The sequence below is a fragment of the Oryx dammah genome, unplaced genomic scaffold (assembly GCF_014754425.2).
Source record: "Oryx dammah isolate SB20612 unplaced genomic scaffold, SCBI_Odam_1.1 HiC_scaffold_14, whole genome shotgun sequence".
Lineage (NCBI taxonomy): Eukaryota > Metazoa > Chordata > Mammalia > Artiodactyla > Bovidae > Oryx > Oryx dammah.
In genome coordinates, this window is record NW_024070198.1 from 20,295,839 (window position 1) to 20,311,804 (window position 15,966).

A 15,966-nucleotide genomic window follows, 5' to 3' on the forward strand; every position below is an offset into this window, starting at 1 on the left:
CAGATACAAATTAGGTATTAACTGGCAGAGTTAAGTAACCAGTCACACAAACTGTGTGTATAGGTTTCAGGAAGCAGTTGGCTTGCCTGGAGTAGGAAGGGCAATATAGATGAGGTGAGGCTCTAAGAAGAGAACATGGTGATGTTAGGGAGAGGGCCTTGAATATTGGCTGGGGGCGGGGGGTGGCTTGTGCTCTCCCTAATCCATCCTATAAACAGCCACAAAATGAACCTTTCAAAAATATGACTTTTTCTTCATTCCTTTGCTTATGTGTGATGTGGTTCTCATTATCTATCACATCCACAGGCAAGAACACCAGCTGGGAAGCTAAAGTAGTAATTTATTTAGATTAATGTAGAAAAAGCCATGGAAACTGAAAGCTGTCAACCCAGGAGACTTAACAGAGGAGTTTGATAACTAGTTGCATATAAAATTCCAGGAGAGAAAAGAATAGACTATGAATTTTGCGGTTAAAAGGGTGATAATAAACATTAGTGACAGGTTCTGAGTAGAGAGAGTGAAGTTGATAAGAAAGGTGAGCTCAGTTTATTCCCTTCAAAACATTACCAAATTAGACTTCCATATCAACTCTACATATACATTTCTATCTAAATCTAAAGGGTAGTCTTCAATTTTCAAACCAAGAACCAGAAAAGAGTTCAAAGGTTAAATCTTCAATTTAACATCCTATTTTCATGCACTTTTTTACTTCTTTTATATTATCTCAAAAATCATTTTCCCAGTATAAATATTTTAAAAATCTTTGCTTTTGTTATATACATTTTAAAGGCTAAAAGTCTTCATATTTTTCTAAACATTTTTTTTTCTTACATCATATATGGGGATATCACATTTCCTCAAGATGCTTCTTAAATATTCCTATCAAATGCCAAATCTGTTAAGCCATTTGTTTATATAACCTATGTCCTCTAATGTGTTCCAAAAATTCCTAAAAATGTTTCTACATCTCATTCCTATGAAAACAACTTAAGAGGGTTTTATTAATATAATTCTTTCCTAGAACACTGCTGTTTCACATATAAAGACCATTTCCATTTAGTCAAACTGACTCCAACATTTAATATTTTGTAGATACAAAGTACATTAGTTCACAAAAATCTTTTTATAAATTTCATTTTCATTTCTTATGATAGTTTATCACTCTATATGTGAATGTCTGTATATATAAATATTTACATGTAAATATATACACACATCCTGTATTTATCTCTTTTATATAAAAGAGTCATCAGTATGACTCAACATACTAATCTCCAAGAAGGCAGAGACAGACATGCCTGGCACTGAACAAAATCTAAAAAAAAGCCCCTGATCTCTAAGCATCTGATGACGCCATTGACAACATCACTATAGACCATTTAGGCTGCTGACTCTGGCTGTTGTTCAATCGCTAAGTCATATCTGACTCTTGCGACTCCATGGACTGCAGCATGCCAGGCTTCCCTGTCCTTTACTATCTCCTGGAGTTTGCTCAAATTGAGTCAGTAATGCTATTTAACCATCTCCTCCTGTTGCCCTCTTCTTGTGTGGCCTTCGATGTTTCCCAGCATCAGGGTCTTTTCAAACGAGCTGTCTCTTCACATCATGTAGCCCATGTATTAAAGTTTCAGCATCAGTCCTTCCAATGAATATTCAGGATTGATTTCTTTTAGGATTGACTGGTTTGATCTCCTTACTGTCCAAGAACTCTCAAGAGTCTTCCCCAGCACCACAATTCGAAAGCATCAATTCTTTAGCACTCAGCCTTCCATATGGTCCAATTCTCACATCCACACATGATTAACGGAAAAACCACAGCTTTGACTATATAAACATTTGTTGGCCAAATGAGGTCTTTGCTTTTTAGCATACTGTCTAGGTTTGTCAGCTTTCCTTTCAAACAGCAAGTGTCTTTTAACATCATGGCTGCAGTCACTATCCACAGTGATTCTGGAGCCCAAGAAAATAAAATCTGTCACACTTCCACTTTTCCCCCTTCTATTCGCACGAAGTGATGGGACCAGATGCTATGATCTTAGTTTTTCAAAATGTTGAGCTTTAAGCTGTTGTTAAGTTCATGCAGTTAAAACCTCTTGATTCAAGAACTAACTGGAGTCTAGAATGGTTAGGTAATTTCTGCAAAGTCACGTAACCAACTGGTGGAGGAGCCAGGGTCAGAACCTCTTCTCCAGGTTTCTGGCCCCATGTTCACTACACCAGACCACTTCCTGAGAAATCACTTCAATTTAACAACTTTCACCAAAAGTAGAAAGGCCAGAAATATAAACTGTGTTACAAACCCTGCCTTCAAGAAGTTGAGACTTTCTGGGAGAAAATTCATACAAAAACTTAAGAGACTAATAACAAGACAACATTACTAAAGGAAATAAGACCAAGGGCCAAAATTTACAATATAGACTTAAAGAGCTATGGAACAAGAGTAGAATTTGTGATGAGCTCTCAAAAGGCTGGCAAGATTTAGACAGGAAATAAGGAATAAAGAGAGATGGTGAGATGGCATCAGCCAAGGCAAGAGTGAATAAAGTATAGGAAAACAGTATGGAATTCAGTCTGACTAGGAGAACACTATATTTCATTTCAATAGACACGATTCTTATCCTAAGCCATCTAAAAGGAAATTGGAAGGATATCTGGAGGATTTAAGTATTCATAATGAAAATCTCATTTAGCAGAAAGCCTAGACTTTAAATTACAAGACTAAACACATTAAACTTCCCTGAGTCCTGAAAAATCAGCAGCAGATAGTAGACAAACTTCTGAATCCAAAGATTTATAATCACACAGTGCTTGCAAAAGTAGTAACTATCTAATCCTGCTTTGTCATCTTGAATGTCAAAAGATATTTACTAAGTGTCTCCTACAGCCAAGACAGTATTCTCAAGAACCAGATGCTTATTTCAGATATTCTGGGATGTTGTCAAACTAGAACATTCAGTATGGCTCCATATAAAATTGTGCTTAATGTTCCAGGCAAAAATATGAGGCAGAGAAACTGTGTATAAAAATTGAGATCCTCCATGTTAACAGTAGCCCAGGAGATTGCCTCTATGGAAACCAAACACCATTCTAAACCAAGTAATCACTGGTTTATGTCTCTAGTTGTGTTTCAAAATCTTGCTTTTACTCTGATAGCAAAACAGAAAACCTGCTGTATTTCACTATATAGATGGGAGAAGTCAGTCCTTAAAAGCTGCCTAGCTCATACTTCAAGAGAGTGATGTGGTTCAAAGTCATAACTTATGCTGTGACAACTGTACTCTGAACTTTAGCTCCGACATTGGTAGCATACTATCATTTGCTTAAGCAATAAGGAAATCCATCTCTACCCATGAATGTGGTAACTGTTCTTGTCACACTTGTCTTTCCAGTGTCGAGGCTTCTCTAGGAATCACTCACCTGCACAGATCTGAAGGTAGTAATGAAAGGCAACATGATATGATAGCCCGGTCCACTGGGGCTAGTTAGTAAAGCTCCTCCCCTGCAAAAAGATGTTTCAATTTGACAAGATTATAAAAAGAGAAATTCTCTTTCCAAATCTAAAATGCTATAATAAACATTCACTCTTACTCATTCTGTTGATCTACTAAAGCCTAACTAGTATAAGTTACTTGTGATGAACAATTGCTGGTCTCTACAGTATCTGTCACACCTACAAAAGTGAAAAGATAAAATTAAACTGTTAACATTACACCTTGTTTCATAAGCTCTAACAACCACACCTCCGGGTCTCCAGCATACTCTCAGGTATAAAGATTCTCTTTGGTCTTTAACCTTTTGAGAAATACTTGTGGAAAAAAAATTCAGCTGGCTCTCAGTTGATGTACTTTAACTGTACATAACACAAGCCAGATCAAAACATAATACATTTAATCACTGGGCTGGAAAAAAAAGAGATAACACAAACTTCCAAGTAAGGAGAAAATTTCTGATGCTCATGATTCTTTTACTCTACCTAGAAAGCAATTACAATATCGGGGGCAATTAACATATACGCAACACTATATATAAAATAGGTAAACAACAAGGACCTACTGTATAGTACAAGGAACTATATTCAGTATCTTATAATAATCTATAACATAAAAGAATCTGAAAATATATAAAAACATATATAAATCACTTTGCTAAACACTTAAAACTCAACATTGCAAATTAACTATATTTCAAAAAATTTTTTTAAAAATACTGGGGCCATAAAGCCTCTATAAAATCAATGACAAAAAATTAGCATATAAAGATGAAGAATAAAGAGATAAAACTATAAATCATGTTATAAGCATAGACACGAATAGAATTTCACCAAATTCTGAAATGTAAGAAACATGACACCATACTCTGGAAGTTATAAAAAGGAGGCAATTTGGAGGCAACAATAAAAATGAAATCCTGTTTTATATAGTGAATAGTAAATTCATAGAACTTAGCTTTCTATCTTGAAAATATAAACAGATTTGCAAAGAATTCATAACAAATAACTAAGAAAAGATTAATTGTTTTAGGTCCATCCCTAACTCTTTGAAACCCACACCTTGAAATGTTCTTTCTTTGCCTTTACTATCACTTTTTTCCATTATTCCAAAAAGAATTTTTTTTCCAAAAATTTTTATAATTTCAAATTCACTGAAAGAAAGTTATATGCTGAACTAGATGGAAATACAGACTAATCTGTCATTTTTAAAATGCTAGACTCCCACCCCCACTTGCTAAGACTATTTCTAAGACTCAAGGTGGATCTAAAAGTGGAAATATCAGTTTTAGGGGAGGATGGGCGGAAGCCAGCAAAAAGTTGAAGCTCTTTCAAATACACCATTTCAAATTTCTCCAAACTATTATCTGTCTACATAAAAAAAAACTGGTGGAAACTACGTTGAAGGAACAGCTATTCATCTCAGCTAGAGAGCAACGAACAAACTTCACACCATTCCTTTCCACGTGAAAAGAAAGGGAAAGGTTGGGAGGATGTGTTTGTCACAATCCTGTGCTTGTCTCCCAAGGTCCAGGAATTTTAACAACTGTCATGGTCTTCATGGCCTTAAAAGCCCAAGCCAGATGCCAGAACCTTTTAAAGAAAACAACAAAAAGCTAAGAAACCACCACAAACAGGACTCAAGTTTCTAAATAGCATCTACAGCTGCAAACAGAAAGTCAGTAAAGCTGTATGCAATTTAACAATGATTTATCCACCTCCTCAGCTACAGGTGGAGTGACCACTGCCTTCCACCCTTCATTTTTTCCCTACAAATAAGTGGGTTTACTATTAGGAACAACTGTAGGGAGTCTTATTTCTGCATAGCACTGAAACTGTCCATCTGTCTACAAAAGCCTGCCACCACCCCCAAACCCCCTAGGGATGCGACGAAAATCACTTTCTAGGACTAGAAAAAGTTCCCTGAGAACAATTTCCTAGACTCGAATAAAAGTCTCCCTCTACCTGCTCTAGAACCTGAGCTGACTGCACGTGCCGCTCACCTGTAGTACACGGCCAGGTGTCCTTCCTCGATCTTGTGGATGGAGGCGTAGAGAAGGACCACCACCAGACCCACCACTCCAGCCACCAGAACTCGGGCTTGAGTCATATTCATCTTAATTCCTCCTGCATGCGGATGGAACGCAGCCCCAGCCCCTTGAGTGACAGGCCCACCACCTCCGGTTTCCACCTTCCCCCTCGCGACCTGGCGCCGTCCCGCAGGCCGAGCTGAGGAGTCCTATGCCCCTTTTTCCTCCTCGCCAACCCCCTCCGCCAGAGCTGGCCCGTGAGTCGACACGGCTCGGCCTGACAGCCCCCTCCCGACGATCGCTCCTCCCCGCCCAGCGGAAGGCACTAACTGAGAAGGGAGCCAGCCGCAGACTCCGGACGGAGGCCGACCCCACGGCCGGGTCTCACTAATCAGTGACGCATCGTCCCCGCCCGCACGTGGAGCCGCCACCAAGGCCCGGCCAACCGCCGCCAACAGCCGAACCCGCCCACCCGCGGGGCAATGCGGCTGCGCGGACACGCACGCCGACGCCGCGCCCTGTGACTAGAGACGGGGAGCGAATGGGACAAAATTCTCCAAGCCGCCCGCCAAGAGATTCGCGCGAAGGTGCGTAGGGTCTTCTCTATGTGCTGTTGGTTTCCTGCTCCGGAAGAAAAGGGAAGTGGGGTATTGGGAGTAAGCAAAGGGGGCAGAGGAAAGAAGGCATCTGAGACAAGGGAGTGGTCAGTTTGTCCCTGTGCAAAGACATCTGTTAACGTGCTAGAATGCTGATCCAATGAGGGCTTTATGAAGGCCATCCAAGCAGTAAGAACGGAATGAACTAATAAGCACGCAAACGTGGGTGTGTGTTGGGAGGGTCCTTCAGGAAGACTACAGTGAGCGTTTGAACTTCCTTGAAGCCTCTGTGATGGAAAGGAGTGGGATATTAGGCTAGGCCCTGATTTTGAAAGGCTCAAATGTGCTTTTCTGCAGGGAGGAGAAATGGATGGCTAGAGAATAAACCATGGGGTCGCTAAGAGTCGGACACGACTGAGCGACTTCACTTTCACTTTCATGCATTGGAGAAGGAAATGGCAACCCACTCCAGTGTTCTTGCCCGGAGAATCCCAGAGAGGCGGGAGCCTGGTGGGCTGCCATCTGTGGGGTCGCAGAGTCGGACACGCCTGAAGCGACTTAGCAGCAAAGAATAAAGATATACTTTCTTTTCACTAAATACTTTTCTGCCCTTTTAAGTTATTCATTGTTAGTCACTAAGTAGTGTCTCACTCCGATCCCATGGACTACAGGATGCCAGACTTCCCTGTCCTTCACTATCTCCCGGAGCTTGCTCAAACTCTTATTCATTGAGTCAGTGATACTATCCAACCATCTAATCCTCCGTCTCCCCCTTCTCCTACCCTCAATCTTTCCCAGCATCAGGGTCTTTTCCAATGAGCCAGCTCTTCACATCAGGTGGCCAAAGTATTGGAGCTTCACCTTCAGCATCAGTCCTTCCAATAAGTATTCAGGGTTGATTTCCTTTAGGACTAGATTGGTTTACTCTCCTTGTTGTCCAAGGGACTCTCAAGAGTGTCCTCCAGTACCGTAATTGAGAGCATCAGTTCTTTGATGCTCATCTTCATGGTCCAATTCTCACATTGGTACAAGACTACTGAAAAAACCATAGCTTTGACTACATGGACCTTTGTCAGCAACGTGATGTCTCTGCTTTTAGTGAAAGAGTAAAGATAGGAGTGAGATAGATGAATATAAGGGAAATAAGGGCAGCATATTAGAAGAGGTTGGGCATTAGTCATGTAAGCTTTTAAAGACTAGCAGTGGGACCACAAATAGACTAAAGTTGGAGAGCTCTGTAATCTCTTAGGTAGGGAAGTATGAGAAAGCAGTGCTTCTGGGTCAGTGAGTCTACGGAATAGCTCGGAGTGGAGACAGGAGACAGGGAAGCCAAGTGGTTAGTAAACTGCAGGCCCAAAGTTTCAGCAGTTGTAACTGGTGGAAATGGAAAGAGGTAATAGAATCAATTCAAATCTTCATTAAAACAAGCCCTCCCAGACAACTGTACCTTTTCCCTTCAATAAATGCACTTACCTGGATCATCCCTTTGACTTTTACACCTAAGAATATATGGGACCTTGTCTGTACTAGATAAATGTTAGTTGCAGAGCTTAGCTATTTTGACCTACAAAAAGCAAAACAAATGAAAAATAACTCGTTTACTTCTGTTTTCTGAATGAATTATTTTAGTTTTTCATAGTATTGCTTGAATGAAATAGATATAATCCACAATTGAAATTCAACTCTGAAAACTGTCAACAAATAACAAATAGAGTGGTCAACTCATGTATCAAAAGCATATCTGAGGTGATCTCACTGTAATAGGCTGTTCTGACTCATACCACTTGCCTATATCATACAGATCAGGCTCTCCTGAGGTCATATCAGCCACAAACCATAAAAATAGTCCCACCCTATACCAGGTCTTTTATCAGTTATTATAATGATATTTAGAAAATGCTCATTTCAAAAAGCCTTTAACAATAATTTCATTCCAAATAACACTCTTATTGTACTGCCCGTGTTAATTTTTCTGATTTTCCCATTTTGTTCAGTATCTTCCAAGCAACAGGCACCCAATGTTTACTGATTAAAACCTTCTAGAACTGGAGGAAGCAAGAGAAGACAGCCAGTTTTAATGGCTGGTAGCCAGAATGTCCATATTCAGAGAAACAGTAGTAGCAGTTGACTAAAAAGTTAGGGGAAGACAATCCCAAGGTCTCAAACTGAGATGACTGGAAAAATGACACTATTAGCAAAAATGGGGATGGTGTAACTAAGACAGCAGTTTTTAGGACTTGGTGTAAGCATAGTTTTTAGAAACAGATAGTGATGACAGGCCATCTCAGGAGAAAAGACTATATTAAAGAAGCTACCCAATACTGCCTTTACTGTAAGTCTGTTTCATTCTTAAGTACACTAAAAGCCTGTTATGTTACTCTGTGCTCCAACTCTGCTTCATGGAACCTTCACATTTTCTCAAAGCATATTCAATTATGCTGCTACAGTCTGATTTTAATGAATAGATTCAGAAAGTAATTTAAAAATTGTTTAATACACAAAGTGAAAAACTGTCTAGAATACAAAAGCATTTCACATTTTTAAAACAAGTAATACCTTCTAAATTATTTAACAGACAACAGATCCACAATCCTTTATCTGAAACCCTGTCTGCAGCCATACCATCTTGAAGGCAACCCAATCTAGTCTTGAAACCCTTGGGGCCAGATGCTTCAGAATTATAAAGTTTTCAGATTTTAGAAAGGTAATTCAGTGCATATACCATACTACATAAACCTCAGGCAGGGTCTGTGCCAGCACCCTTCCCCCTAACAATCAAATACAGTAATATTTCTGCAGCAAAAGAAAAGAATATTCACACTAAATGGGATAAGTAGACTCACTGTCAATTCTTGTTGGATGTGCAAGCAGATGAATTTTGTCATCAATCTTATGAAAAATCTTGTTTTCAAAGATTTTTGGATTTTGGAATTATAGATAAAGAATGCAGATCTTTATAAATTTGTATGACAAGACATGAAAGATTCCTTAAAAGACCCATTTTTACAAATGAAAACAGATAAGCTTTCAAATACATTATAAATTAAGTTATCTTCTCTTTGATATTATTAAATGTACATCTTAAATACATATACACATAGCACACTTAACAAGATTTGGAAGAATCACTTGGTATTAAAGGCACAAATGCACAATCCCTTTCACAGGAAAAGGATACAATCAAATGTGCAGTAAAATGGAAAATGGGATTAAACTCTTTTATGATGCTGGAAAGAGCACTGTTAAGTGCAACACAAGTACAACACAAGCAGTCTCTTCCACAGAAACACAGGCAAACACTTTTTACTTAGAATACATGTTGAGACTTTCTTCTCTGTATACATTATTTTAGCCTTATGCCCAAAAGTTAAATGTTGAAAGAATCAGTTAAGTAATGTTTTACCAAGTTTGAAGACAAATGGATTTAAGTCCACTGACTCATAAAATTCTATCTGTTCAGAAGTTAAAATTACCCAGAGTCAAAATATTATGCTGTAAAATCATGTGGAGTTTCTGATCATAGTCATTTCTTCCATTGACTGGTATTTGAAGAATGGCTTCATAGGAGAAAAACAATTGTCCAACATATGCAGCAACAACTTCATAGGTTTCAGGAGAGTCACTAAGTGGCAAGTCATTCTGTTAACCAACTCCAATCAAGACTCTAAAACCAGGCATGAAAAAGTTACCATTAGATGTTGACTCTAAGCAGTAGGTATATGGGTGTTCATTTTTGCAAGTTTTCTGTTTATTTGGAGATTTTATAATCAAAAGTTGAAAAACCAAAAATACAAATAAATTACAATTAAAGAGTTTAGTTTACCTTAATTTCTACTAACAAAAAAAAAAAATTTCAAAGAGTTTTCAGATATTTGAAGCAAATAATGAAAGAGGAAATAACAAAGAATATCAAGACTAAACATAGTAAAAGTTAATTCAGTAAATATTTTATTGTAGTTTCTTCAAGTTTTAACAAATCAATAATTCATAGCAATCAAATCTTCATAAAAACACTTCTGTTAATAACCATATTAACATTATTCATTTTGCATACAACAGTTACTATATTTGAAGTACAGTACAAACTATGCCCCATCTTACTGGGGAAAACTGACTGCAGAAGCAAAAAAGTACAGACCATTTGATTTCAGTGGTCACACTGCAAAGAAAGCTCACCAATCATTTAACTTGACCAAAAATGCTATTAAAGATTACTGATGGTATAATCCTAGTATATCCATGAGTAAGAGAAGATGGGGAGTTGAGGTTAAGCATTCCTCAAATGCTCTTTGCTCTGAGTTCTATTCCCCAACTGAATCCCAAACACCAGATAAGTCCAGCATGGAAAGTTAAGCCCTTTGCACCCAACACACTTAAAACACACATCCATATTCATATAAAACTTACCATCATACTGTTGCCCTGTTTTTCATTTGCTTCATGAATAATAGTGCTTAAATGGCCAAGACAGTTCAAATTTTCTTCTATCATTTGTGCTAAAGTCTCCCTGTCGAATGAAAGCAAAAGGGCATATGAATTTCCTCTACTTTCTGATCTTCAGGGTCAGGATGATACTGCTCTTCCTACACCACCACAACCCAGCAACCCAACGCAGCTGATTCCTGTTGTCTTCAGTTTGCTCATCTCTCCCACCCAGAGGCAGAGTCCTGTTTGTTACCCCAGGCTGCTGCCTCTGCCCAGCTCTAATGCTAAGGAGTCCACTATAACGCCAATCTGATTTTCCTCTGAAATATAAGTGGCACTTATATACAACTTTTCCCCCCTGAAAATGCTCACTCGGGGAAAAAGAGATCCTGTGGCACAGCCCGATGAAAGATCTCTTTTTGTTTCTGGAACATTCCCTTTTCCTTACAAGTAGTAAAAACATCAGCATGCTTACTTCTGAGACACAAATGTAGGGAAAGAGATAGAAAAGATAAACTATCTTTTCTGCAAAGATTAGGGAAGGTGAAAAAAACTGTGGAAAATATAGATAACAGCAATGAAAAAGAAAAGCAAGCTGATTCCTGACAACAGCAGAAGAAAACTGTGACGGGGAGCTGCCAAGAACCAAGAAGTATCCTTGGAAATTTGAAGACAATCCTGAATCTGATTTCTATCTTCTACACTTTCCTCTTCCATATGGCCTCCATCCTTACCTTTTACTAACCCTCAGTCCCTACCCTAGTAGAACCAATTCCAGGCCATGGAAGATGGTCACTGTTAGCTTAGAACTAAATTCTCATTCAGCTTATTCAACAGATAGAAAAATTGAGGTCAACAGTCCCCAATCCTTGGTGGTTAAGTACCACAGGTATATTATTACTGAAACCAATTTTCCTTTTGGAAAATATATTTTTAAATTCCTGGTGAATATATTTTTGCAAACAATCATAACCTCACACTGAAAATCACTTGTATAGAGGTAACATTTGCAACCATTTGCATTCTCTAATAAACCCAAGTGCCTCTAATGAAAGCAAAAAGATATTAAAATTTATTTGTATCAATTCTGGTTAATGAAATATTTCCTAAAGTCCATATAACTACTTATAGTCTATGCTCTAGCTGTGGATGTATTACATTGGGCCAGATGTATAATGACCCTAAATATACCCTAGAACTTGCTTTCTTTAAGAAGATAAAATACCTGGTATCAGCTTGCCTTCCTGCCATGTGCTTTTCTCTCATAAAAGCAGAGTACAGAATGTGCAGCTCCTGACCTCCTGAGCAGTGATGTTACATGGCTGCACCTCTGCAAAACTAATTATGGGCAGAGCTTCCAGGAAATAAGCGACAATACACAAGCTAGCAAGGAGCCACCGGCTCTGGATACGGCACATCTCATGCTGAGAAGAATAAGAGAAATGGACATTCATTCAACTTTTAGCAGAAGAGTAGGAATTAAAAGAAAATATAGGACTTCAAACTTGAGTTGTTTCCAAAAACGATTTAAGGCACTGAAAAAAGTCTGATTTTAAGAATACTAAGTTATAAAATGAGTAGCTGCTACTGCTGCTAAGTCGCTTCAGTCATGTCCGACTCTGTGCGACCCCATAGACGGCGGCCCATCAGGCTCCCCCGTCCCCAGGATTCTTCAGGCAAGAACACTGGAGTGGGTTGCCATTTCCTTCTCCAATACATGAAAGTGAAAAGTGAAAGTAAAGTCGCTCAGTCGTGTTTGGTAGCGACCTCATGGACTGCAGCCTACCAGGCTCCTCTATCCATGGGCCTACTGGAGTGGGGTGCCATTGCCTTCTCCGAAAATGAGTAGATTAAATTCAATTCCATTAGAGGGGTGATCAAAGGCCCTAAAATGACAACTGCAAAAAGGTAGCATAAATTCTTAGAGATAAATGATAAATTTAGGAATAAAATATGGCTAAAATGTTTAATAAGTCAATAATAGAAAAAGAACTTAGAACTTGGATTGAGCTAATAAGAAGTAACATTTGCTGAAGATTCACTTCCCAAGCATTTTATATGTACTGTCTAGCTGAATTTTCATAGCATTTCCCATTTTACAGGTGAGGAAATGTGAACATTGAAACAGACAAGTTAATTGTGTGGGGTTATTACAAAGGGACAATCAGGATTCAATTCTGGTCTATAAGGCAGTGAAGACTACATCTTAACCACTTCACTCTACTGTCTCATTCCCACCACTGCTCTTGAGCACACAACTATCTATTGTAACAAAGTGAACCCACCCATCTTGAGTTACCACGCATGACAGAGGATGTTCACGTTCTGTTGAAGTTGGGGGCAGCTGAGGGGTTACACCTTCTAGACTGGATCCTACAAGGGACCGAGCAGAACTCTGTGTCTGAAGGAAAAAAATAAAATTACAGGCAAGCACCTTCATGCATTCATATTCCTAAGACACATTTCTATCACTACTTTTATGCACAACCAGAGTATTTCTGTACAAAACTATCTCCACACCCTACTAATTATCCTGTCCTGGACCTCTTTCTTCATTGACTAAAATCAAATGTCCATCCTTCCATTCTACTTTAGTTGGAGAAAAAAACTTCAATTGAACAAAGGGGTGGTTTTTCAAATTAGCCAGGCACATCTATCCCCAAGTTGGGTTGGGTGACCACAGTGGTCTAGGGTTGGGAGGAGTATAAAAACAGGAAACTAGAAAGGAGAGAGAATGAAGGATGATCATGAAGTCCTACACCTGAATCACCAGTGAGACACCAAGCAAAGAACATGAGCATCAACCCAACATAAAATACATATGTCTTCAAGAGGACAGAAATCACACTGATAAAAAACCCTTTTGTAGGGAATAACAGCAAATTAGTGTCATATTAAATAATTCATATTAAAAATTACTTACACAGGCAATTTTAAGGAGATGCCATATTTCCTTCTGCCTCTTTCCCTGCATAAACATGACAGTATTGTCAGCTTCTTTGATGTTACTGAGGGCCATTTCCACCTTGGGCAGTAGATCAATAATCTTCTGCTTACAGCCCAACAACTTGCTGGAGAGGTAAAATCTGTGTCAGACACTTACATATTCCCCAAGACTGTACCCCATACTCCCAAACCCAGCTGGGGGAATGAGTCACAATCAGCACAGATTTAGTGACTGATCTGCAAAGCAGTGCACACAGAGAGGACACTAAATGCATGCAGCTGTGGCTAAGCTCTGCAGCATAGTGCCAGTACTTTTCCTGGGTCTAGTATATTTACCAGAAACAGGTATTACGTTTTAAAAGGAACCTGGCAAAAGTTCCCTGGCTTTTCAGTAGGAAATAAAACAAAATTTCTACCTCAGATGACCAAACAGCTCCTTGAGAACCCGGTCCTGACTCTGCACAGTATGCACAATGATTTTCACCATCTCCGTGCTGTCGCTGTAGGAGTGATCTATAAAAGAACTCAGTCAGTAGGTATAACCTCTCTTCTGTGTGAAACAAACCAGCCCTAAACAAAAAATTCCTAAAAATCTGGAATTAGTTTTAAATAATTAACATCTCCATTTAATTTCAAAACTAAATTAGTATAAAAAATTTTAAGATTATATATCTGTAAATAATCATATAACTAAAAACAAAGTCTGTCTTTGTGTGTATATAATGTATACATGAAAGTGAAAGTGTTAGTTGCTCAGTCCTGTCTGACTCTGCAACACCATGGACCATACATAGGCTGCCAGGATCATCTGTCCATGGATTTTCCAGGCAAGAACACTGGAGTGGGTAGCCATTCCCTTCTCCAGGGATCAAACTCAGATGTCCTGCATTACAGGCAGATTCTTTACCATCTGAGTCATCAGGGAAGCCCCAGGTGGCAAGAATACACAGAATGACTATACAAAAAAGGTCTTCATGACCCAGAAAACCACGATATATGGTCACTCACCTAGAACATCCTGGAGTGTGAAGTCAAATGGCCTTAGGAAGCATTACCAACAAGGCTAGTGGAGGTGATGGACTTCCAGCTGAGCTATTTAAAATCCTAAAAGATGCTGCTGCTAAAGTGCTGCATCAATATGCTAGCAAATTTGGAAAGCTCAGCAGTGGCTGCAGAACTGGAATAGGTCAGTTTTCATTCCAATCCCAAAGAAAGGCAATGCCTCAAACTAATGTATAATTTTGCTCATTTCACATGTTAGCAAGGTAATACTCAAAATCCTTCAAGCTAGGCTTCAACAATACATCAACTGAGAACTTCCAGATGTAAAAGTTGAATTTAGAAATGGCAGACAGAACCAGAGATCAAATGGCAATATCCACTCATTCACAGAAAAAGCAATTTCCAAAAAAAATCTGCTTCGTTGACTATGCTAAAGCCTTTGACTGTGTGGATCACAACTGTGGAAAATTCTTCAAGAAATGGGAATATCAGACCATTACCTGTCTCCAGGCCAAGAAGCAACAGTTAGAACTGGACATGGAACAATGGACTGGTTCCAAATTGGGAAAGGAGTCACGGCTGTATATTGTCACCCTGCTTATTTAAATTATATGGAGAGCACATCATATGAAATGCCAGGATGGATGACTCACAAGCTGGAATCAAGATTGCCAGGAGAAATATCAACAATCTCAAACATGCAGATGATGCCACTCTAATGACAAAGCAAAGAGGAATTAAAGAATTAGAGAGGATGAGGGTGAAAGAGGAAAGTGAAAAAGCTGACTTAAAACTCAATATTCAAAAAACTAAGATCATGGCATCCGGTACCATCACTTCATGGCAAATAGATGGAGAAACAATGGAAACAGTGACAGATTTTATTTTCATGGGCTCCAAAATCACTGTGGATGGTGACTGCACCCACGAAATTAAAAGATGCTTGCTCCTTGGAAGAAAAGCTATGACAAACCTAGACAGAGTATTAAAAATCAGAGTCATCACTTTTGCCAACAAAGGTCGATTATAGTCAAAGCTATGGTTTTTCCAGGAGTCATGTATGGATGTGAGAGTTAGACCATAAAGAAGGCTGAGCGCTGAAGAATTGATGGTTTCGAATTGTGGTGCTAGAGAGGACTCTTGAGAATCCTTTGGACAGCAAGGAAATGAAACCAGGCAATCCTAAAGGAAATCAACCCTGAATATTCATTGGAAGGACTAATGTTGGAGCTCCAATACTTTGGTCATCTGACGCAAAGAACTGACTCATTGGAAAAGACCCTGATGCTGGGAAAGATTGAAGGCAGCAGGAAAAGGGCGACAGAGGATGAGATGGTTGGATGGCATCACCGACTCAATGGAGATGAGTTTGAGCAAACTCCGGGAGATAGTGAAAGACAGGAAAGCCTGGTGTGAGGCACTCCGTGGGGTCACAAAGAGTCAGACAGGACTTAGAGACTGAACAACAACAATGTATACA

The 15,966-nt window shown here is 39.0% G+C and overlaps 2 protein-coding genes across 3 annotated transcripts in view; both read right to left on the reverse strand.

Moving 5' to 3' along the window:
- Window positions 1-5,977, reverse strand: part of ERLIN1 (ER lipid raft associated 1) — a 41,568-nt gene extending 35,591 nt beyond the window's left edge. The window contains exons 1-3 of the mRNA XM_040254213.1: window positions 5,848-5,977; window positions 5,491-5,614; window positions 3,418-3,499 (exon numbers count right to left, since the gene is read on the reverse strand). Of these exons, the coding sequence (XP_040110147.1) occupies window positions 3,418-3,499; window positions 5,491-5,603 (195 nt within the window). The 5' untranslated portion in view covers window positions 5,604-5,614; window positions 5,848-5,977. The remainder of the gene's footprint in view (window positions 1-3,417; window positions 3,500-5,490; window positions 5,615-5,847) is intronic.
- Window positions 5,978-8,587: 2,610 nt separating this feature from the next.
- Window positions 8,588-15,966, reverse strand: part of CHUK (component of inhibitor of nuclear factor kappa B kinase complex) — a 41,033-nt gene continuing 33,654 nt past the window's right edge. The window contains exons 17-21 of one of the 2 annotated variants that reach the window (XM_040254212.1): window positions 13,901-13,997; window positions 13,462-13,609; window positions 12,838-12,939; window positions 10,521-10,620; window positions 8,588-9,777 (exon numbers count right to left, since the gene is read on the reverse strand). In XM_040254212.1, coding sequence (XP_040110146.1) covers window positions 10,552-10,620; window positions 12,838-12,939; window positions 13,462-13,609; window positions 13,901-13,997 — 416 coding nt within the window. In that variant the 3' untranslated portion in view covers window positions 8,588-9,777; window positions 10,521-10,551. Of the gene's footprint in view, window positions 9,778-10,520; window positions 10,621-12,823; window positions 12,940-13,461; window positions 13,610-13,900; window positions 13,998-15,966 lie in introns of both variants that reach the window. The other variant, XM_040254211.1, reaches the window with a different exon arrangement.